Raw genomic sequence first — 24527 nt, 5'->3', positions numbered from 1 at the left:
GAAACCTGAGGACAGGCAGAGCCTCTCTGTGCTGGGGAATGAAGTATTTTTCTATTTAGATGTGGATTTTTTTTGTACCAAAGAGTTTGTTTATTTGTCGCAACGCTTCTGTTTTGAGGAGTGCTATTATTCTTGGCTTCTGATTGCTTAAGTTTCTTGTTGCCAAGTTTTGAGACTTTCTAGAACAGTGGTGATTTATGATGACTCTCATTTATTATACAAAAGCATATTAAACCATTTGACATCATTAAGGACATGATCAGAAAATCACTTCTAGTTGTGCTAAAGACTCTGTGAAGAAGCTGCCCCATGGCTTTTAGCAATGGCTCCTTTGATGGCTGTTGGCTGCCTGCATGCTACTGATTCACTGCAGCACAAAGTAAAGAGGGGTTACTTCAAATCATCATCTGATCATGCCCTGTGATGATAGCATCCTGGGTTAAAACCACACCATGGAGTTAAACTGTGATAAACTATTACTAAGCTGAGGGCAATTTAATACAAGGAGGAAGTTTGCAACCTTTTGCATCTTTGAACTTTCACGTGGCGTGGCTGGTTTTGAGTTAAGATGGGTAACAAAAACACACAACCCAACCCCATCCAGAACATAGAAATGTGCACCCATTGTCAGTAAGAGCAGAGCCTTGTCTTGTACAAAGAATTCAAACGTCCTTTGTGTGTGTACAGACTTAATAAGCGCATAAAATAGAAGATGTGCTCAAGGCTCAGTGAGCTGCAGCTGTTCTACACTGCAAACCTCTGACAATAGCAGTCCTGATGGTCTTAATTATAGTGATGCTAGCGAGCAGTGCTGCCATTGAAAAAGTTCCTCATTACCATGGGATCTTCTTTCAAGGCAGCATTGAGAGAATTGAAGATCTTCATGGAAAAAAAAAATAAATGTGCTGAAAATGTGCGTTGTAATGGCATTGCCCTTTCTGACAAAAACTTGTCAATTTTGGGTTTTTCCCCAATAGAATTTTTTGAACTCATATCCAAAGCACAAAGTAACAGAGCAGATGACCAACGTGGACTGCTAAGGAAAGAAGATCTTGTTCTTCCTGACTTTCTTCGTTTGCCACCCACTGGCCCGCCAGAACCATGCTCATCTACTCCTGCGGGCCCCAGGGGCCTCCACAGGCGAGTTTCAAAACACGACGGCAAGGAGGGATGCACGTCGCCGACTGGAAAGCAGGAGCCCATCCAAAACTCGAGTGAGAGTTCAGTTAAGAAAATGGGTCACTCAGAAAAACATAAATCAGCTTTGACAGCACTCCACAGCCAGAAGACTCTCAGTCCTCCTTTTAGCCCTGCCTTGTCTCCCATTCCGCATGCCCAGGAAAGCAGTGCATCCACAATATGGAAAAGGCAGTCCAGGGAACTGCAAGCTGAAGGCATACAGATGGTAGATGATGAGAACGTGGCAGACTTGACTCTTGTGGCTGAAGGAGATATTAGCAGCCCTAACAGCACTTTGCTACCGCCGCCGCCACCACCAACCACCCCACCGTCAGACAGCAGTAAACTCCCAGAAGCCAACTATCCACCCCCAACTCCTTTGGCAGGTAATCAGGAAAAATCTGGATATCAAAGATCCAATTCAGGTATTTCTAGATTTTAATAGTCTCTTCCTTTTCTGTACACCTACTTTTCCTTAGCACTGTTAATCAGTATTTGGCACCCGTTAAACCAAGGGGGAAAAAAAAAAGGAAAACCAACCAAAAAAGAAATAATAATTCTCTCTGCACCTTAATTTTTTTTTTTACAAACAGGAGGAAATAAAAAAAAAAAAAAAAAGGAGAATAATAAGAAGAAAATTCAATGCCTTAGTCTGTGCTAACTGTAAGATTTCTGGTTGCCTTTAACAATGTCCTTTGCGTTTGGCTTTGGCACCCGGCCGCAAACGGCCACGTGCAGACGAACCTTTAAAACGCATCCCTACGCTGTAATTATCTCATTCTTTTACCCTAGGAGTACAAAACAGGATAGCAGGCAGCATTTGGAGCTCAGCAGCTCTGCTGCATTCCAGCTTCTCCTGATCCATTTGTCGTAATGAGCTCCGTGATTAGGGTTTGGAAGTTTCGAAGTGCTTTAGCGGGGACCCTAATTAGGTGGTGAAAATTGGAGTGGTGTTTGTGATTACAATTGGCAATGGAGAAGCTTGCATTTAAAAGAGAAGAGGAGGAAAAAACAAAAAGAAAGGCATTTCTCTAATAAATTAGGTATTAGTGACTAAAAATAGGATAAAAATGTTGGGTTTTATGGTGTTTTATTTATTTATTATATATATATATATAGGATTATTTTTTTTAACCTGTGCTTTGCCACACAGAGGAATTGCGTCTCCCCAGAATATTCAGATGTGAAATAGGTAATTTTAAAGACAACATGTGAGTGGTTTTGTTGTGTTCTTTTAAAAGGATGTAAGTGTCATGGTCTAGCAATATCACAGAGCAATATTAGCCTGGGGCTGAAGTGTGGAATTTCTTTCTAGAGCCGGACTCCACAAGGCGTTGCTATTACCAGGAGCAAAGAGTTTGAGGACAATGGGTGTTGGGACACTGACATTTTCCAGTCATTGCACTGTACATTTTACTGTAACATAGGAGAAGAGGTATCTATGTGCTACATTTATTTTTGATGTGTCACAGGCAGCCGGTGCCATGATTTGTATGATCACATTCCTTTGTGCCGTGGCAATGTCCATTGGAGTTTATTTATCTTTTTACACAGAGTATTTGATACTGTTCTTGATCTGTATGGCTGATGATCTGTAAATATTCCTTTGGCTGTTGGATGCTTATAAATGGCAATGCAAGCGATTTCAGCCTCTTGGTAACTTTGAAAAGCAGAATTCCTTTCATTAGTAGTATTTGAGAAATGTTCTATATGCTCTGCCACTTAATTTCTGAAGCTGAGTATTGGACAGACCTTGTACCCAGTGCCTACGACTGCCCAAGCCACCAGATGTACTTCAGACATGTTGATGTGTGTATGCATAGATTGGTGTTGGTGTCTTTCTGATCCTATGACAAGTGTACAACCCTAGCTATTGATTTGCATAGGTTTGGGTTTGGTTTGTTTTTTTCAGTGGGACCTGTTTAAAACAGATAAGACCATTTGCACTTAAAAAACCCACAAACCCTTCATGAATTGACAGTATTTTAATGCATGCCATACATTTCTGTGTAACCACTGAGCTGTAGCTTCCCTCCCCCCCCCTTTCTCCCACTTTCTACTTTTTACTTTGTAGAAATCTTTGTGTAGTTTTCACATGTATTTTGTATCTTTGTTCTCTCAGGAGTAATAAATTCTAGACCTAGTTAAGCAAACTGGTTTTAAGCTTTTGATTGTGTTATTTAAAAGAAAAAACAACCAACCACCAACAGTTCTTTCAGTCCTGGATTCTGAATTCTGATTGAAATTGTCTTCTTGTGACAAGCAGATTAATAGATGTGAACCAACAATTTACTGTGAGGCAAAGCTGACTAATGTCTTTGTTAATTATCTAGGGACCAAAGGGCAGATGCTGTCTTGAGATGCTGCTGGGTCACATGTGGAATCCATAGCACTGACATGTGCACCAGAAGGCAGATAAGACAAGAAATGGCTTTTAAATGAGTCAGAACAAGAACTCCTGAAAGGAGAACCTCTTCCATCTCTGGGTTCTTGGGCTAAACTCTATATTCACTATTTTCCTTCTTGTTTGAAACTAAAGCACTTCTTCCCTGCTCTTTAAGAAGTGAGCTGGTGATCTTGGTTCATCTGATGTGGAGCAACCAACATAACCACCTCTTGATTTGGTGCTGGGGTAAGAAATGAAGGGTTGGATGGGTGCTGGAGACCACACTACCCTTTCCATTCTCATGGCTCCTACGTAACAGTACTGTGAAGCCCAATTAAACCCAGCAAAACTACTGCAGAGAGGCTTCTCATGCTGTTACCTAGGGCTCCTTGTGCTCTGGGGGCTGCAAAGGGAGTTTTTCCAGACGTCACTGTGCTCCCACGTGGTCGTGGGCCTCCATGGAAGGAAATGAAACAGCTGAAAGTCCTGCAGCACTTCCCCTTCGAAAATTATTCAGACTTTGCCACCACAAAATAATTGCTGCCCTACACATTGAATTCTTTGCTTTTGATTTGCAGATTTTCATCTTCATGCTTTCCAGCTGCTCTCCTCTGCTTTCACTGGTGATTGTGGTTTGCTTTTCTGTCCTGATCACCTCCGAGAGACCTTGAAGTAATGAAACAAACGGGTTTTGTTATTCCAGAGCAATCTTTAGTTTTTCTTAGCTGTGTGACAAACCAAATTCTATCTATTTGTTATTTTTTCTTTTTGGGGAGGGGGAGCAAAAACAACCTGAAAGAAAGGTGGAGAATGCCTTCTTTTTGTGCTTAACAGCCTTATTGCTTTCACTAACTGCTCCACAATCCTCTCAGAGTACACTGCAATTTTATGGGAACTGCCTTCTACAAAAGAATGGTGATTTTATGGGGGGGAGGGGGGGGAAGTGTGGGCTGAAACAAAACTTTTTCTATTTTCATAATTCCATGGAGTTTGCTTGGAAAGACTCTTCAGTGACGTGCAGTGATTCTAATAAAGGATGCTGGAACCTATCTCCGGTTAAGAATCGATATTGCAAAGGACTCAATCATTTGTAATGGTTGCTTTTTTAAGTGCTTTAATGGTTCTCCATTCACAGTGGGGAAAAGAATACATTTCTGATTGGGTTTATTGGACTCAAAATAATGGGGTGAAAAGCAAAAATGATGACTGCATCATGTAATGTGAGCTGTCATCCTGCTTTCAGGTTGGTATAAAGGCAAATGAAATTCATAGGATGGTTTGCGTTGGAAGGGACCTCAGAGGTCATCCACTTCCAACCCCCATGTCATGGGCTGGGACACCTCCCACCAGCCCAGGTTGCTCAAGGCCTTCAATACCTCCTGGTGGAGGGCATCCACAACATCTCTGGGCAACCTGTTCCAGTGTCTCACCAGCCTGCCTCAGTGGAGGCTTACGGCATGAGTTGGAATTGGGGTTTATATAAGAAGGGAAAAGGGCTGAGGGGGAGGAAGTGAAAGGCCTTTCCCAGCTGAAATGATTCTGTGATTGCAAGCAGTCCCTCACTGGCCATTCACCAACCACAGGCTCTTGCAGCAAAGCCAGGCTAATGGCCATCCCTGTCATGGATAACCTGGGAGGGTTTTTTTTTCATTTGAAGACCTAGAAAGCAAAATCTGAGCGGTGGAAAACAGCAAAGTGAGGTTTGTGTTGCTTAGAGCTTTCAAGAAGCATTTGTTGGGCAGATCACAGAATGACAGGGGTTGGAAGGGACCTCTGGAGATCACCTTGTCCAAGCCCCTGCCAGAGCAGGACCACCTGGAGCAGGTTGCACAAGTCAGCATCCAGGCAGGTCTAGATCTTCCCTCAAGAGGTGAAATGTGTTTGCACTGGAGTAACATTGAGCTCTGAAGCAATTACCAAATGAGGCTGCAAGACAAGAATCAGCACTGACTCTAGCTGCATTACTCAGCCAGGGAAAAGGTTGATGTATTGTTTTTTTTGACAAGCTTGCCAGTTCTGGCAGATTCCCCACTTGAAACATTGGGGATTTCTGGAATCTGACAACCAGTTGTGGAAAGTGCTTCCTGCATGCCTCTGCATATCATGGTGCTTGTACCCATCTGTGGAAGGGAGAACCTCATTATTGTGTGGTGGAATTGGCTTGAAGTGATGCTTTTCATTTTTGAAAGTGTCAAAATACTGATTTAATCTCTTTTGGGTTGTTGGCTGGTTTGGGTGGGGGTTTTTTGTTGAGTTTTATATCATTGCATGGTATAATCTAGGTGCTTTGAATGTGGACCAGTTTTTCCCAGGGTCATGTTCTTTACCCAAGTGAAAAATAGCTGTCATGGGAGGAGGGAGTCTTTCGAGCCTTGAGTCCTCTCCACAGCTGAAATTGTTGCCTCTGCTACAAATGAGGTGGGAGCTGGAGTTGCTTAGCCTGGAGAAGAGGAGGCTCAGGGGAGACCTTAGTGCTCTCTACAACTACCTGAAGGAAGTTTGTAGCCAGGAGGGGGTTGGTCTCTTCTCCCAGGTGGCCAGCACCAGAACAAGAGGACACAGTCTCAAGCTGCACCAGGGGAGGTTTAGGCTGCATGTTAGGAAGAAGTTCTTCCCAGAACGAGTGATTGGCCATTGGAATGTGCTGCCCAGGGAGGTGGTGGAGTCACCATCACTGGAGGTGTTTGGGAGGAGACTGGATGGGGTGCTTGGTGCCATGGTTTAGTTGATTAGTGTTGGATGATAGGTTGGACTCGATGATCTCAAAGGATTTTTCCAACCTGGTTAATTCTATTCTATTTAGTCTTGGCAGCAATTAGGGTTCTTCAGCCAGTGCCACCTCATCCTCAGATAGGACAACTTGCAGCAAGCCAGGCTGAAGGTGTACAGAGAGGAGATTTGATTCCACCAATTGATTTCTTAACTCCTGTCATTAAGAAAAAAAGGGTTTATTTTATTTGGTGGTTGTTGTTTTGTATTTGTTTTATTTTGTTTGGTTGGTTGTTTTGCATTAGGGACAAGGAATATTTTTGTGGAATTCAATGGAATTGAGTATCTCCCTGCCAAGTAAGGAGATACTTTTCTCAGTAGATGCACTGATTGGATCCATTGATTTGGTTGAATAAAGAGTTTATTCAAAGCTCTCTTTTCCTACTAGGTGTATAGGTCATTGCTTAAGGTGAAGAGCCAGCTGGGGAAAAGCAAAGCATGGTGAACTCTGGAATGATGCCTGAGTAACAGGCCAACACCAGGCACAAATCCAGGCTGAGTACAGGTCTGAAGAAAGAGACTTGGGGGTGTTGGTTGCTGAGGAGCTCTCCAGGAGCCAGCAGTGCCCTCATGCAGCCCAGAAGGCAGCTGTGTGCTGGGCTGCAGTCAGGGCAGTGTGGCCAGCAGGGCAAGAGAGAGGATTCTGCCCCTTGACTCTGCTGAGACCCCACATTGAACAGTGCATCCAACTCAGGTGTCCCCAGCATAAGAAAGACACAGAGCTGGTGGAGTGAGTCCAGAGGAGGGCCCCAAAGATGATCCAAGGGCTGAAGCACCTCTGCTGTGATGACAGGCTGAGGGAGCTGGGGTTGCTCAGCTTGGAGAAGACTCCAGGGGGATGTCCGAGCTGCCTTCCACTACCTGAAGGGATTCTACAGGAAGTCTGCAGAGGGACTTTTCATGAGGGTGTCTAGCAACAGGACAAGGGGGAATGGTTTGAAGCTGGGGGAGAGCAGGGTTAGACTGGATCTTAGGAAGAAGTTGTTCAGTACCAGGGTGGTCAGACTGGAAGAGGCTGCTATGGGAAGCTGTGGCTGCCTCCTCCCTGGGGGTGTTCAAAGCCAGGTTGGATGAGGCCTTGAGCAGCTGAGTCCAGTTGAGAGGTGTCCCTGCCCACGGCAGGGAGGTTGGAGGAGATGCTGTTTGAGGTCCCTTCCAACCTGAGCCATTCCATGGTTCTGTGGCTGTGGGAGATAAAGAGTGAATTTAGACTCTATGAACAGTTACTTTTTTTGAAGACACTGCTTTGTTTCAGAAATAGATGGGCAATTGTCTCCTCAAAATAAACTTGCTTCCTTTCTTGTTGGAAAGGATTCTTTCAGAAATGGGAGGGTTAGCAGCAGTTCGGGGATGGCTTTGCTTTGAAAGATAAATTATGCAGAAATTAAATGCAGAGTGGGCTCTCAGAGCCTGGGGCTGGCCATTGTTCCCAAAGACAAAACCACAACTGCCAACTGCTCCTCTTTGTTATTCACAGCCAGGCTGTGGTAGGCTTCCACTGAGCAGCAGAGATCAGGTAACTTCAGGGGCAGTTCTGTGACTCACTTTTTGGCTACTGAACTTGTCACTTTCAGGGGTAATGAACTCCAGGTTCAATAACCTGTGTGATACTTAAGGAGATGAAAAGTGATTATTCCCAGATCTTCAAAAAGTCCAAATAAACCTTTGTTTTTGCCCTAAATTCTAGAGTATTTTACATAATGTTTGACCTAATCCTAGCAGGGCTTGAATTGGAAGGCACCTTAAAGATCCTCTAGTTCCAACTTCCCTGCCATGGACAGGGGCAAGTCCCACTAGAGCAGATAGCTCACAGCCTCATCCAGCCTGGTCTTAAACACTTCCAAGGAGGCTGCATCCACAGCCTCCCTGGGCAGCCTGTTCCAGTGTCTCACCACCCTCATAGTAAAGAACTTTGTCCTAATGTCCAAATTAATCTGCCCTACTCTAGTTTAAAACTATTGCCCCTTGTCCTGTCACTACAACCCCTTGTCAAAAGTCCCTCCACAGCTCTCCTGCAGCCCCCTTCAGGTACTGGAAGGCTGCTCTAAGGTGTCCCTGGTGTCTTCTCTTCTCCAGGCTGAACAGCCCCAACTCTCAATGTGTCTTTGTAGGAGAGGTGCTGAGACTCTCCAGCCCTCTGATCATCTGTGTCTCTTTTAGAGGCAGGTCCAGCTGGGTTCCCTTTGAGAATCAAGATAGCCACAGGAAAAGCTAATTGAAGCAGACATTTAAGAAAAGGAAAGGATTATGACTTAAAAGATGCAAGAAGAATGTAAATAATTGTTTTTAACAAAGGTGGTTGTCCTGCAGCTAATTGCATGCTTCCTGGTGCTGTGGAATTTTAGAGAGGCTAATTGGATTCTGGATCAATATAAAGAAGCACTCATGGGGTTCCAGCAGTACTGAGGCCCAAATCTGTTAATCCTCTTTTAATCAGAGCCTGATTAAGTGGGAGAATTACATCTAGTACACGGCTGGGATCAATAACAAACAAAGGAGGAGCGTTGTGCTAAGAGCAGACAAGCTGGAAGTGAGGAAGGCCTGAAGGGATGCTGGTTTCAAATGTGAGCTTCTCTCAGTCAAGCAGGGAGGCACAGCCTCTAGACTCTCTAGAGGCACAGCCTCTAGATGTTGACTTGCTGGAAGGTGTCCAGAGAAGGGCAACAAAGCTGGGGAGGGGTTTGGAGCACAGCCCTGGGAGGAGAGGCTGAGGGAGCTGGGGTTGCTTAGTCTGGAGAAGAAGAGGAGGCTCAGGGGAGACCTCCTTGCTCTCTACAACTACCTGAAGGGAGGTTGTAGCCAGGTGGGAGTTGGCCATTTCTCCCATGTGACCAGCATCAGAACAAGAGGACACAGTCTCAAGCTGTGCCAGGGGAGGTTCAGACTGGATATTAGGAAGAAATTCTTCACAGAGAGAGTGATTGGCCATTGGAATGTGCTGCCCAGGGAGGTGGTGGAGTCACCATCACTGGAGATGTTTAGAAGGAGACTGGATGGGGTGCTTGGTGCCATGGTTTAGCTGATTAGATGGTGTTGGATGATGGGTTGGACTTGATGATCTTGAAGGTCTCTTCCAACCTGGTTTATTCTATTCTATTCTAGACACACACTGTCTGCGGCTACCTCAGAGGGTCTGGAGTCAGCAGGGGCTTGGTCTCTTCCCCTTACCAAGTGACAGCATGAGAGGAAATGGCCTCAAGTTTTGCCCCAGGGGAGGTTTAGGTTGGATATTAGAAGAAACTTCTTCACTGAAAGGGGTCTAAAAGCCTGGGACAGGCTGCCCGGGGAGGTGGCAGTGTCGCCCATCCTTGGAAGTGTTTGAAAGAGGCAGAGATGTGGTGCTGAGGGCCATGGTTTAGCCCCAGCCTTGGTTGAGTTAGAGAATGGTTGGACATGACCTTAGAGAGCTTTTCCAAGCAAAACCATCCCATGAGTCTGTCAGTCTGGATCAAAATTCAGAACCTTTATTTCTCTTTGGACTGTTCCTGGCTTTTAAATGCTGCTGGGTGCAGTTCCCTTCAGCAGTCATTGTAGCCATGTATATAGAGGAGGTCACTGCCCACAGTAAACACCCTTGGGTGTTTCATTTACTGACACTGATAGAGCAAGTCCAGAAGAGGTCACAAAGATTATCCAAGGGCTGCTGGAGCACCCCTGCTGTGAGGATGGGCTGAGGAAGCTGAAGTTGTTCAGCATGGAGAAAAGAAGACTCCAGGGGACCTTAGAACTGCCTTCCAATGCCTGAAGGGATCCTACAGGAAGGCTGCAGAGGGACTTTTCATAAGGGTGTCTAGGGACAGGACAAGGGGGAATGGTTTGAAGCTGAGGGAGAGTAGGTTTGGGCTGGATCTTAAGAAGTTCTTCAGTATGAGGGTGGTGGGATGCTGGAACAGGCTGCCCAGGGAGGTTGTGGATGCCTTGTGCTGGGCTGTTGAAGACCAGGTTGGATGAAGCCTTGAGCAGCCAAGTCTAGTTGAGAGGTGTCCCTGCCCATGACAGGAAGGTTGGAGGAGATGATGTTTGAGGTCCCTTCCAACCTGAGCCATTCTAGGATTCTGTTACCACTTGGGACAGGTTTGTGCTATGGAATCAGAGAGGAGAGCAGTGTTTGCCTGATCACCTGCATCAAAGAGCACACCAGAGTCTGATTAATTTGCAGGGTGAAAATGCCTGATGAGGTTTGGGGATGCTCTTTATGCCAGTAAATGACTGACTCCAGGAGCTGTTCCTGAAAGTATCAGTGGTTTCTTGTCCTGAGAGTTACAGGTATTAGGAAATACTTCAAACAGATCATTATCTGCTCCAAGTCAGCACAAAATCATTAAAGCAGAGGTCATTGTCTTCAGCTGAGTATCTGACCCTCTCTGACATTAAAAGTTGAATTCCTGGGATCAGTGGTATGGAACTCCGCAGAGTGGTGGTGTTAGCTTCCAGCAGAGCTGAGAGCTTTCTGCAGCAGTAAGTGATGTGGATGAGAACAGCAGCAATGGCAGAATGCTGAGGGAAATGCTGAACCTACATGGAAGAGGTGTCTGACCGTGTGAAACCACAGAATGCCAGGTTGGAAGGGACCCCAAGGATCATCTGGTCCAACCTTCCTAGGTAATAGTAGAGTTGAAATGAGCTGGCCCAGCACCCTGTCAAGCTGAGTCTGAAAACTGTCTCGTGGTGGGGAATCCACTGCTTCCCCTGGGAGATGAACACCCTGGAGGTGTTCATGGCTGGGTTGGATGAGGCCTTGAGCAGTGTGGTGTAGTGGAAGGTGTCCCTGCCCTTGGCAAAGAGGTTGAAACTAGACGATCTTCTAGGTCCCTTCCAACCTAAACCATCCTAGGAATCTATGAATGAATCATTCCAACGTTCAGCTACTCTTGTGGGGTAAAATTCCAATGGGAATCTCCCCAGCAGTAACTTGTATCCATCACCCCATGTCTTTTCCGTGGGACTCCTTGTAAAGAGGGAGTCTCCCTCTTCTTAGCAACCACTCTTCATTTACTGGTCCTTGGAAATAGTGTTGGGATAATTATGGAGTACAGTTTAAGACTCTGTTGCATATGAAATCCACTCAGGATGGACTTCCAAGTGCAGAGCTCATCTCTTACAGTGAAGCTTTTATATATATATTGAAAAAGACATAAATATGATGTGAGTGGAATGATTCTGAGTATCAGTTGCTTCGAGCAGCCTGCATGTGCTGGGTTTCAGATCTCAGTTATGCCTAAAGAAGTGAAACACAACTAAAATTTGGCACAATGGATCTAGGAATTATGGTTAGAGAAACAGTGTCGTGGCCAGGTGTTGTGGGTGGACCTTTAGATCCCAAACATCTGCATCTGAGTTATGATTATTTGGTCCTATCATCTGCATTTGGCAGTTGAGGATGTTTCTGAAATTGCCAGGGGGGGGTTGTGAGCTCAGTTTGGCTGGAATGTGGCCAAACACTCCCTTGGCCCAAAACTAGGCTTCTGAGATCTGGCTTAGACCTGACTTAGAGGCTGGACCAGATGATCCTTGAGGTCCCTCCCAACCTGGTACTTTGTGAATATTTTGTACAGGAGAAGAAGACTTCCCTTTGTCTTCCTGTGAAGACACTTTTCCATATCATAATGTAGAAGTCAGAGAATACACAACCCCAAAGTATCAGGAAAAGAGAAAGATTGGGAAAGGCAGCCAGGAGATCAGGCCAAACACAGCCTGATCCTTCAGCTTTTGGACAATGCAGCCCAATGCCCTTAGCCTTCTAAGCAGGCATTTAGCTGCAAGTCTGTAACAGAGCTGCTCTCCAGTTTAAAGAGAGAAGATGACATGTATCAGCCCATCTTTAACCAGCTGGAACATATTAAAGGGAGCAGACACCCAAGAAAATTCCCTTAGAGCTGCATGGAATGCTTAGCAGGGGGAGGTGCAGATTACAGCAGGCATGGTGATGCTATTCCAGTCTGTTTGGAAATCAATCTGTGCAGCTCCTGCTCGGAGCACTGGCTTCTCTTCCCCTCTGAAGTTAGGTAGGACGTTGGACAGATTGGATGCAGGACACCGTAAGGTCATTCCTGACATGCTTTGTGCAAGGCAAAGGGTGCACAGAGGTGTCCACAGAACTTGTCCTCACTTCACTGCAAGGGGCTGGGAAAAGAAATGTCATCTGTGGAAACTCTCTGCACCTTAGCTGGTGCCCAGCATAGCTCAGTGTTTGTTACTCAGAGAACATGAGACCACCAGTGCAGGAGTGCTGTAGGCATCATCTAATCCTCATTATAAAGCTGCACTGAGTACATGGAAATCTGGAGTCTATTTTCAACCTCCTTAGCTCCATTTATACACCAGCTATTCTGGGGAACCTTCCCTATTAATTATGCTAAATAGCCTTGCTGCATAAATGCTGTGGGTTTAAAAACAAGGGGGGGGGAAAGCCACATTATTTATTTCTCTATTTTGGTGTGTGTGTAGTGCTAATCTTGAAATCCTCCTCCTCTGGGGTAGGTGAGCCAAGGCCTTTGCTGTCCTGCCAGGTGAAGAGAAACCATCTTCACACGGTCATCCTTTAGTATTTCCCTATTCTCCCAAACCAGTGTATAAGATAAGACTTTCTCTGCTACTGCCCTGCCTCTAGGAGGAAGTTATTAGGTGCTTCAGATGGATTGCTTCTGAAAAAGGCTTTACCAGAAAAGCCTGCCCATAATATGGATTGATTTGTCATCAGATAGATGGGCTCATGTCTTGTGAAGCCCACGAGCTAACCTTGACCTTCTTTTTGCTTTGCTCCTGCTAGAACTTGCAAGCCCAGTTGCTGAGCGGTGACTCAGTGTCAGCATGATTCCAAGACTTAATGACATTTCTTATATTTAGCTGGAGAAAGGCTTAGCAACCCAATAAATACAGCAGCACTTCCACCTTCCAGAGCGTTCCTCGGCAGCAGTTTCCAGCCCTTTCATCTGCTGTGCCCTACTAATGCAGGCTGAGTCCTTGGACTCTGCAAAGTGTTTCAGCTTAGTTCAAGTCAGCAGGGTCAGGGGCCACCATCAAAGTTGTTTCTGTACAGTACATTTAGCAGAAGGATGGGTTCCCAGTCCTAGGCCAGCTGGGTGACTCAGTGCAATTGATTTGGGGTGATTTCTCATTTAGAAATGAGTATCTCTTTGAAACCAACTTGAAAGGAGAATCAGAGATCTTCCTCCAAGGGCACAGAGCGGTGTGTTAAGCAGATCAAGAGTACATTTCACAGAATCACAGAATGCCAGGGTGGAAGGGACCCCAAGGACCACCTGGTGCAACCTTTCTAGGTGATGGTGCAGTTGAAATGAGCTGTCTCAGCACCCTGTCAAGCTGAGTCTTAAAGCTGTCCAGTGCTTCCCCTGGGAGATGTTTCCAATGTCCAACTGTTCTCATGGGGAAATATTTTCTTCTGGAGTCCAATTGGAATCTCCCCAGCAGTAACTTGTCCCCATCACCCCTTGTCTTTTCCATGTGGCTCCTTGTGAAAAGGGAGTCTCCATCCTACTACTTTTCATCTGCCTGGAACAGGAGGACCCAGAAATACAGGCTATAAATACTTGAGTAGGTTCACACTAAGATAAACACTTTAGAATAGCAGAGCAGCATTTTACACCACAGCCATGCAAACAGCACTTAAAAAGGAGGCTAATATTCAGCTGCAGTGGGAAGATGTAGACATGAGGTGTAATAGAGCCCCATTAAATGTTAGCTGTGATTCAGAAGGCTGGAGCTGTGCTGAGAAAACTCTCTGCCTTCCCTCTGCTGTTGCTCAGCTGGTTTGTTTGGAGTTTGAGCTAATTCCCCTGGATGTTAAAAAAAGGCAAGTAAATGGCAGTGATGTGGAATATCCACGTTGTTAATGTGGAGCTGGAGCACTAATAAGGCATTGCACTGCCTAGAATTTCAGCTTATTTTCATCAAAGAGAAAGCTTTAACCCTTGAGAAGCCCCTGGAGTGATTTGATTGAAACAGTAGGAAATGGCCTTTTCCTTTTTGTTTCTTTTGGTTTCATCATTTGCATTTTTCCCCTCCTCCATATCAAAAACTTCCTGATTACAATGATTATCAATTGAAATCGAATTTTCCTGTACACATCACTTTGTGGAGCACAGGCAAAGGCTTTTAAAGCCAGCGGTGGGATTTAACCACAGGGGGCTCATGGGATTTGTGTGGCTAAATGTGCTGGCCAGGCCTCTGTGTGTCCTGTGCTGGGGAGTCTGAATGTGTTGGGGTTGTGGCACGTTGGATTAGATGGATACCAGCTGCTGAACATGGGAAAAAGAAGTTCAGCATGTAGTAGTTGAAGGTGTCCCTGCTCACTGCAGGGCTTGGAGCTTTAAAGGTCCCTCCTGACCCAAACCATTCATAGAATCACACAATTGTTAGGGTTGGAATGGACCTCAAGGATCATCTAGTTCCAACCCCCCCTGCCATGGGCAGGGACCCCTCACACTAGGTCAGGTTTCAGTTTGTGAAACAGGAGCCCTTACTCAGGTCTGCCTCTGTTTATTTTTATTTATGTTTATTTATATTTATTTTTGTTAAGTCACTTGGTCTAACAGCATTCCCTTTTTTAAGTCAGAGAGGTGGGGAGGCCTCAGCTCCAGAAATTGTGTTAATAAACACAGTGTGAATCATGAAATTAGCTCAGTCTTCATCCTTCCCTTGTTGCCTGTAGAGACAGGCAAAGCAGCATTGATCAGGTGTTGGGACAGGCTGCCCAGGCAAGTGGTGGAGTCACCATGCCTGGAGGTTTTCAAAACCCAGGTGGATGTGGCACTTTTTGACATCATTTAATGGCCATGGTGGTGTTAGGTTAAAGGTTGGACTGGATGATCTTAGAGAGCTTTTCCAACCTTAATGACTCAATGATTGTGTGACCACCTGCATTTGCTTTCGCAAGTGCCTGCAGGTTGCAGTGTCCCACCTAAGGCACGAGGAGCTTTTGGGGAGCTCAGGGGTTTGTGATCTGGAGATGACTTGGGATAGCAATGGCTTTGTATGAGTAGCTCTGGAGAATACCTAACAATGGTGATTTTAGAAGCACCCTACCAAAAAGAAACTTGAATATGGTTATACAAACTGAGATGCAGCTCAGGTGTTTCTGGAATGGTTAAAGCTCTTCAACAGGTGTAAATGATTTCTGCTCTTCTCCTCTAAGCTCATAATGAGCCAGTTCTGGGCCCCTCAGTTTAGGAAAGCTGTTGAGTTGCTGGAAGGTGTCCAGAGAAGGGCAACAAAGCTGGGCAGGGGTTTGGAGCACAGCCCTGTGAGGAGAGGCTGAGGGAGCTGGGGTTGCTTAGCCTGAAGAGGAGCCTCAGGGCAGACCTTCTTGCTGTCTACAACTTCCTGAAGGGAAGTTGTAGCCAGGAGGGTGTTGGTCTCTTCTCCTAGGCAACCTGTGACAGAACAAGAGGACACAGTCTCAAGCTGTGCCAGGGGAGGTTTAGGCTGGATGTTAGGAAGAAGTTCTTCACAGAAAGAGAGATTGGCCATTGGAATGTGCTGCCCAGGGAGGTGGTGGAATCACCATCACTGGAGATGTTTAGAAGGAGACTGGATGGGGTGCTTGGTGCCAAGGTTTAGTTGATTAGATGGTGATGGGTGATAGGTTGCACTTGATGATCTTGAAGGTCTTTTCCAGGCTGGTTAATTCTGTATTCTATTCTGTAATGGCTCAGCTGCAGTTCAGGACAGTGAGCTGCAATTTGAAATCATCCTATTGTGGTCTGCTGGAGAATTACTGCCTAGCCAAGTTAAAATGATACCTCAGCAGGGATCTGGTATTGGAGGCCAATTCAGGTTAAGGAATGTCTCCCATTCTGCCCCCCTGGAAGCTCTGTGTTGTTCTTCCCCTCTAGTGTGAGAGGTTTTGTTCTGGAGGTGCACACATCCACATCAAGCAGTGTGGTTTAGTGGAGGCTTTTAAAAACTCTGGAAAATGCTAAATTAGGACAGATGCATCTTAATAGTTTACATTTATCTTTGAGATCTACTGCTTAGTTCCCTGCTTGGTACATCAGGGAGGTGGTGGAGTCCCCACCCCTGGAGATTGGATGTGGCACTTGGAGCCATGGTTTAGTTGTCAGGAGGTGTTAGGTATTAGGTAATAGGCTGGACTTGATCTCTGGAGTCTTTTCCAACCTGGTTGATTCTATGATTCTAAGTCTCCTTGATGGATTGGAGGAATACCCCAGCTGACTCTCTACCATCAGGACCTCCGAGGAGGGTAAAATACTGCAAATTACTAAAAGCAGAAGCTACATAACTCTCCTGTTTTGTGTTCTTTTGTTTTTAATTCTTCTGTTAGGTGTGAACCACAGGAAGAAAAAAGATTCACAAGGGACTTCAGGGAGCTCCTGTGAGCAGACCTCCTCTCACAGGTTGAAGAGCAGCAGAAGCTTTCGTCATGCCGGTGTGAGAGAGACCCCCGGGCCGGAGCTCCCAGTGAACAGAATCATTGACGTGGATGGAGTCAAGCTGGAAGACCCTGGCACACACTGCTGTGAGGATTCCGAGGGCAACCTCAGCTTTGAAGGTTACATCTCTGAACTGAGGTCTTGCCAAGGAAGGATGAGGACTGGAGTTTATAGGACGTCAGACCTTCCATCTCTGATTAGCGTCAAGAGCGAGAAGAACAAGGGCACTGAGAATCAGTACAAAGCTACTTTTGTGTAAACCTCTGCTTTCCAGTGAGTTCTGCTATTTCTGCTTGGCACCAGCAGCAGCAGAGAGAAACCTTAGAGGCATGTTTCTGCAAGTTAGAAATTGTCTTCAGTACCCAGCTGCTGTCAGTGAGCCTGCCAGGCTGTCTCTCTTGATAGGAGTTAGAACCTGTAGAATGAAAAAGTAGCATCTCAGCACAAGTGTTGGGCTCTTCGGTTCTGTTCCCCTGCTGTTGCTGTGTTGTTTTCCCTGGGATGATTCCACTGCACAGTGCAATTAAAGTGATGATTTCCACCTCCACCCTTCTTGTCTTTAATAAGGACAAACTCCTTTTAATTTCCCCAATCCAAACTTTTTATTTAAGGTAATTTCCCTCTAATCTTCTAATGGTTTAGGTATTTTCTTCCTGGCCTGCAGGATTCCCTGTGTGTCAGTAGAGTTTTGAAGTGGAAGTAAAATCAGTTACTGGTGTAAAAAGATGAGGATTATTTTCTTAATAGCTTCCTATCTGTCTTTCAAGATTTGGGAAGAGGTCCAGGCAGGATTCAGTCTTGTCTACTGCATTGCCTGGGTGGATACATGCAATGAGACCATTGTTATACAAGCTGTAAGAAGGAAAAAAGAAGCTGTGACTTTCCTGTGCTGGGAAGAAGAGCTGCTCTTGTAGCCAACACTGGTGACATCTCCATGCCAGAAATGTATCCACTAATTACAGAGTGGTGGAAGGCTTGTCCGGGTTCCTCCTCATTACTGCTGTCTTTTAGCTTTGAGCAAAGGTGGATTATTGCTCCTTCAATAAGTGGTTAAGTGTCTGCCCTTTTTCTTGTTGTTAATTCTAGCCTTGGGTGGGGTTTTGAGAGAGGAAAGATGCTGAAGACTACTGAACATGTTGCTTTTGCCACTCACTCCTTTTCCTCCTTGCCCATTTCTTCAGATGAGGTGATGAGTCTGGACATGCAGAGAGGTACATGAAGAAATGACAGCATTAGACCTCTGCTGGTGAAGGGTCTGGAGACCAGGTCTTGTGTGGAGCAGCTGAGGGAGCTGGGGCTGTTCAGCCTGGAGAAGAGAAGGCTCCAGGGAGACCATAGAGCAGGCTTCCAGTACCTGAAGGGGGCTACAAGAAGACTGTTTCCAAAGGCCTGCAGTGATAGGGTGAGGGGCAATGGTCTGAAATTAGAGAAGATTTAGGTTGGATGTTAGGAGGAGACTTGATAAGGTGCTTGGTTGCATGGTTTAGTTGATTAGGTGGTGTTGGATGATGGGTTGGATGCGATGATCTTGAAGGTCTCTTCCAACTTGTCCTGTCCTATTCTGTCCTGTTTTATTCTGTTCTATTCTGTTCTGTTCTACCAAGTTCTGCACCGTAAGAGTGGTGGAACACTGCAGTAGGTTACCCAGGGAGGTAGTTGAAGCTCTATCCCTGGAGCTTTTCAAGGTCAGGCTTGACAAGGCTCTGAACAACCTATCTAGTGGAGGATGTCCCTGGGGACTGGAGGTGGGGGTTGGACTGGATGACCTTTGGAGGTTGCTTCCAACCTAAACCATTCTCTGATTGTATAGGGAAAAATCTTGGCACAATGCCTGGAAATGCTGTAACCAAAAGGCCATGGCAAACATGGTTCCTCCCCATGCTGCACGGGTTTACCAGTTATATTGTTTAAAAGAATGACTTCTTAGCTAGGACTTGTGGAAATTCATTCCTTAGACCTGGAAATAATGAATACTACTAGCTCTCCTTGTCAGTGTCTGACAGAATACAAAAGCTAAACCTGCTGGAATCAGTTGCCACAGATGATGGAATTAATAAGAATGAATGTGGACATCCTGTCTCTGGCTGATGTTTTCCAAGATTTTACGAAGGATGCTGCCCAGTTTTAATTGCTGCATGACTTCCACATTATAATATGATTTTAAGTTGCCTCATTATGCTGTGACTTCCACTACTAATGAAATCTCCTTGCAATTAAAAAAGCAGCCCAGCTGAAGTGCTGCTTGATGGCTTCATCCTTTATCTTGCCAGCCAGTTCGTAAAGCTGATCAGATTTTATGTGGCTTTGTTTCTCCTTTACCTTTCCCAGTTTCCCCCTGTTGGAAGTCAGCTTGTGCAGAGAATCATAGAATCAATAAGGTTGGAAATGACCTCAAAGATCATCAAGTCCAACCTGTCACCTAACACCTCATGACTACTAAATCATGGCACCAAGTGCCACGTCCAATCCCCTCTTGAACACCTCCAGGGATGGTGACTCCACCACCTCCCTGGGCAGCCCATTCCAATGGCTAACAACTCTCTCTCCTCACCTTGAGTCTAAACTTCCCCTGGTGCAGCTTGAGACTGTAACTCTCTTGAGAGAGTTGCTCAAATGTCTTCTTAATCCTGTGATGATATTTCAAAGGGGCCTTCAGTCTCCCCCCATCATCTTACATGGAAAAGGGGAGACCCACTGACCTGTATCAGTGCTCAGACCTGAAACTGGAACAGCCAGTGAGTGAAAAAGTACTCAGCCTCAACACTGAGAAAACTTTGCAGCATTCATAGGGTCCTTAAGGCTGGAAAAGACCTCTAAGATCATTGAGTCCAGCCATCAACCCAACACCACTGTGGCCACTAAGCCATGTTCCCAAGTGCCATGTCCACACATTACTTGAACACCTCCAGACATGGTGACTCCAGCACCTCCTTGGGCAGCCTCTTCCAATCCCTGACCACTCTTTCAGTAAAGAAATCTTTAGGTCGATGGTTGGACTCAAGGATCTTAAAGGTCTTTTCCAACAAAAACCAGTCCCTGATTCTATAATCTGGACCTAAGAGCTCATTTGTAATGTTTGGAGGCAGCCAGGATTTTTGACACAGAGCTGCAACCCTTGCTGCAGTTGCTTGTCAGCAGTGGTGCCGCTGCTCATCCCAGACCTTCCCAGCAGAGCACCAACAGTGAATGCTGCCGTTTAAACTGCTCTCTCCTAAGGTACTGGGAGGTGGGAGGTTGAGTGGGTGGGTGGTAGTGTGCTGTGGTGTCTGTGCTGCAAACACCCCGAGGCACCTTCTCACAGTTTCTCAGAGGTTTTGAACAGTTTCCAAGGGTTCAGTTAGTCAAAGGCCACAGCCCAACGGCAGGTGCCTATCAAGAGGCGGGAGCATCCAAAACCGTTGCGGGTCCAAGCTGCTCCTCCTACCTCTCAAGGACAGCTCATTGTGTTGGGTTTAGAAACAGGGATATTTTCTGCATCAGCAGGCAGCTTTCCAAGCTCTGTGGGATGGCAGCAAAGCCCTCTGACAACAGTGTTGGCTGTGGGTAGCGTGGGGGTTTGCCCTGCAGCAAAAACAAGTGGCACTTCCAAGGGCTGCTCCCTGCCTCTGCTCTGGGGACAGGATCCCAAGCTGAGCCTGGTAGGGTACTGAACCCTCATCCAGTGCCAATTAAAACACAGGAAAAGCTTTCACTGAGCTTGTGGAAATATTCCCTTGCTGTAGACCAACTGTCACTTCTTGTTGGGTTAAGTTTTGGGGTTTTTCAGAAGACCTTTGCTGAGAATGAGGGGATGAGGGGGAGTGCTGGATGAGGGGGGATCTCACTGCTCTCTACAGCTCCCTGAAAGGAGGTTGCAGTGAGGTGGGCGTTGGTCTCTTCTCCCTAGTACCAGGTGATAGAATGAGAGCAAATGGCCTGAAATTGTGCCAGGGGAAGTTGGAGATTAGGGAAAAATTCTTTATTGAAAGAGTATTCAGGCATTGGAACAGGCTGCCCAGGGAGGTGGTGGAGTCACCATCCCTGGAGGTGCTCAAGAAATGTGTGGACAAGGGAGCTGGGGACATAATTTAGTGGCCATGGTGGTGTTATGTTGATGGTTGGACTCAATGTTCTTAGAGGCCTTTTCCAACCTTAACAATTCTGTGGTTCTATGGAGAGGTGTCTGCAGGTCTTGCCTGCATTGCTCAGTGTTAGCAGATGCAGTGTGTTGCACACGAACCATTATGCTCTCTGAAGGGTCTGGGTGGAACAGAAGGAAAGGGACTTATTTATCTATGTATTTTTTTCCATCCCAAGTGCTCATTCTGTTGTAGAGTCTAAAATGTCATTGTCCAGGATTTGATCCATGTTCTGGTTTTATTTGTGGGTTTGTCTTTCAATGTCTCTGTAATGACTTTCTAATATGGAAATGCACAGCGGATTTCTCTCTCTCCCCAGAGCAGGGAGAAATCCTGTATGGCACTCAAATGTTTATGGAATCTGAGGTGTGTGGAGCTCATGTAACATGTTAATTGTGTAAGTAAATAATTTATACTGCAACTGACAGTGATTCATTGATTTCTAATTTCAGTGAAGGGAAAATGACATCCTGATAGCTATTAGAAGGGATGTGATTAGTAGGTTGAGAGAGGTTCTTCTCCCTCTGTAGTTTGCCCTGGTGAGGCCACATCTGGAATATTGTGGCCAGTTCTGGGCCTCTCAGTTCAAGAAGGACCTTGAGGAACTGCTTGAAAGAGTCCAGAACAGAGCCACAAAGATGCTGAAGGTGGTGGAACATCTCCCTGCTGAGGACAGGCTGAAGAAGCTCAGGCTCTTGAGCTTGGAGTAGAGGAGCCTGAGGAGTGACCTCATTCATGTTGGTAAAGATGTGAAGGGCAGTGTTGGGAGGACCAAGCTAGGCTCTGCTCAGTGATTCCAATGATAGGACAAGGGGCAATGAGTGCAAGCTGGAGCAGAGGAGGTTCCATGGGCACAGAAGGAAAAACTTTTTCACTGTGAGGATGCTGGAGCACTGGAGCAGGCTGCCCAGAGAGGCTGTGGAGTCTCCTTCTCTGAAGGCATTCAAAACCCACCTGGATACATTCCTATGTGACCTGCGTGATCCTGCTCTGTCAGGGGGATGGGACTGGAAGATCTTTTGAGGTCCCTTCCAGCCCCTAACATTCTGTGATGCTGTGATTCTCTGACAAGATGTGAAGAAGGTTGTTTTATTTTTTTCCCCCCAGTTATTGTGAGACCTTCTGCCATTTGGACACCACATCTCAACAGAGTATGAGATAATGTGAACCTCTTCTGCATTTGATTAGACTTTGCAGAGATGTCTTCCTAAACCTAGCTCACATCAAGACATCCCTTTGAAAGAGGATTGTTAAGAATTCCTGCCTAATATTTATACACCTTAAAAATAACTCATCCTCTGGAATTTAATAATAGTGGGGTAGGTTTTTAGCCTTTAATTAATTCCTTTTGCTCTATGCCTGCAACATGAAGGGGCTGCTAAAGCTGAGGTGGGGCTGCAGCTGAATGCTTTCCAGGTACAGTGTAATGCTCCTCTGGCTTCCCTTGTGCACAGTCTTGGTGCCATTCCTGCAAGAGAGAACATGGGGGCTTTCTTGATGGTCTGAGTCCTTCCTGGAAAGATGAAACCATGTGGGTTTCCTCTCTAATGAGGAGAAGCTGAGAGATCCAGAGCTGTTCAGCCTGGAAAGGAGCAGACAGAGGGGAGCTTCTTAGTGATCACAGAATCACGAGGGTTGGAAGAGACCTCGAAGATCATCAAGTCCTAACCTGTCACCACAGACCTCATGACTAAACCATGGCACCAAGTGCCACGTTCAATCCCCTCTTGAACAACTCCAGTGGTGGTGACTCTACCACCTCCCTGGGCAGCACATTCCAATGGCTAACAACTCTCTCTGGGAAGAACTTTCTCCTCACCTCCAGCCTAAACCTTCCCTGGTGCAGCTTGAGACTGTGTCCTCTTGTTCTGGTGCTGGTTGCTTGAGAGAAGAGACCAACCCCCTCCTGGCTACAACCTCCCTTCAGGTAGTTGTAGAGAGCAATAAGGTCTGCCCTGAGCCTCCTCTTCTCCAGGCTAAACAATCCCAGCTCCCTCAGCCTCTCCTCGCAGGGCTTGCGCTCAAGGCAATAGCTGAATAGCACCAGGCAAGAGGATGGAGCCAGAATCTTTTCAGTAGTGACCAAGGGGCAATGGGCATAAAGTAGAACCCAGGAGGTTTCATCTGAACTTAAGGAGAACTTTGTTGGTGTGAGGGTGCCAGAGCCTTGCAGTAGGCTGCGCAGAGAGGTTGTGGTGTCTCCTTGTCTGGAGAGATTCCAAGTTCTCCTGGACATTGCAATCCTGGGCAACCTGCTGGGGGTATCCATGCTTTAGTGGATGGTTGGTCTACATGATTAGAAGAAGAGGCTCAGGGCAGACCTTATTGCTGTCTACAACTACCTGAAGGGAGGCTGTAGCCAGGAGGGGGTTGGTCTCTTTTCCCATGCAACCAGCACCAGAACAAGAAGACACAGTCTCAAGCTGCACCAGGGGAAGTTTAGGCTGGAAGTGAGGAGAAAGTTCTTCATAGAGAGAGTTGTTAGCCATTGGAATGTGCTGCCCAGGGAGGTGGTGGAGTCACCATCCCTGGAGGTGCTCAAGAGGGGTATGTGGCGCTTGGTGCCATGGTTTAGTAGTCATGAGGTGTTGGGACAGATTGGACTTGATGATCTTTGAGGTCTTTTCCAACCTTATTGATTCTATGATCTCTAGAGGTGCCTTCCAATCCCGTTTAATTACTATCCTCCCTTGTTTATACACTTGCAACCTTTCCAGTAACCATTTTCCAGGATTTTTGTGCCCAACAATGCCATGAACTCAAGTACCTCCAATATCTGCATTAACTTCAGCTTCTTCTACGCTTTGAAATCTCCAAAGTTGGTTCTACAGCCAGGGTGAAGCAATGCCTTGCTGAGATTAGCTCTCAGTGCAAAGCAGTTAGCTGAAACTTGTTTGCCACCAGGAGATAATCAGTGATGGTAGGCACAGATCTTTGATCTTGTCCTTGCTCAAGTAGGCATTGAGTAAAATGTGCATGTGTGTGTTAGAAAATCCAGAGCAATGTGTGCTGCAACTTACTCCCTGGCTAGAGGGTGAAGGCACAAACAGGCAGATGTTCACCTTCCTGCTGGAAGGTGCTGGATGGCTCAGCATGCTCCATTGATCCTGGATCTTCTCAGTCTCTTGGGGCATGCTGGTTCTTCCACTGCATCGTGCCTGTTCGTTTTATGCTCTTGTGGCAAAGGGGTAGGTATAGAGGTGTGAGATTTTGCTGCCATTCACTGCAATGACATCAGCCTGAACCAGGAAAGGACCTGCTCCGTGGTGCCATCAGATGTAATCTTCTAGGCAAGTGTGCAGGTAAGAGTCTTGGGAGAAAGAAAGTCCACTTGAAGTTAAAATGGACTTAACAGAGCTGATAGGAAAACTTGATGATTTCTCTTTCAGGAGAACCCAGTTAGGATGGTCTTGCCTGACTTTAGATGCCTGCTCCAAAGCTGGGTTTGTATCCAAACACAGGTGTTAGCCTTCCTGTTTGTCAGAGATGGCATTGATATTGTCTATGGATATGTTGGATTATTTGTTTAATACAGCCCATAGAATTTTTTCAGTTGGGAAAACACTCTAAGATCATCAATCAAGTCCAACACCACCATGGCCACTAAACCACGTCCCAGAGTGCCATGTCCAACCAATTTTTTGAACACCTCCAAGGATGGTG

The 24527-nt window shown here is 46.0% G+C and overlaps 1 protein-coding gene across 3 annotated transcripts in view; it reads left to right on the top strand.

Moving 5' to 3' along the window:
• The window catches only part of RGS12 (regulator of G protein signaling 12), a 90268-nt gene extending 73248 nt beyond the window's left edge, over positions 1-17020 (top strand). For 2 of the 3 annotated variants that reach the window (XM_054172129.1, XM_054172128.1), the window contains exon 15: positions 978-1692. In XM_054172129.1, the coding sequence (XP_054028104.1) occupies positions 978-1621 (644 nt within the window). In that variant the 3' untranslated portion in view covers positions 1622-1692. Of the gene's footprint in view, positions 1-977; positions 1693-16637 lie in introns of those variants that run through there. The other variant, XM_054172131.1, reaches the window with a different exon arrangement.
• Positions 17021-24527: the final 7507 nt, after the last annotated feature.

Source organism: Dryobates pubescens, chromosome 23 (assembly GCF_014839835.1).
Source record: "Dryobates pubescens isolate bDryPub1 chromosome 23, bDryPub1.pri, whole genome shotgun sequence".
NCBI classification, from domain to species: Eukaryota; Metazoa; Chordata; class Aves; order Piciformes; family Picidae; genus Dryobates; species Dryobates pubescens.
Note: the sequence above shows the minus strand (reverse complement) of the source record. Positions and strands in the feature narration are given on the sequence as shown.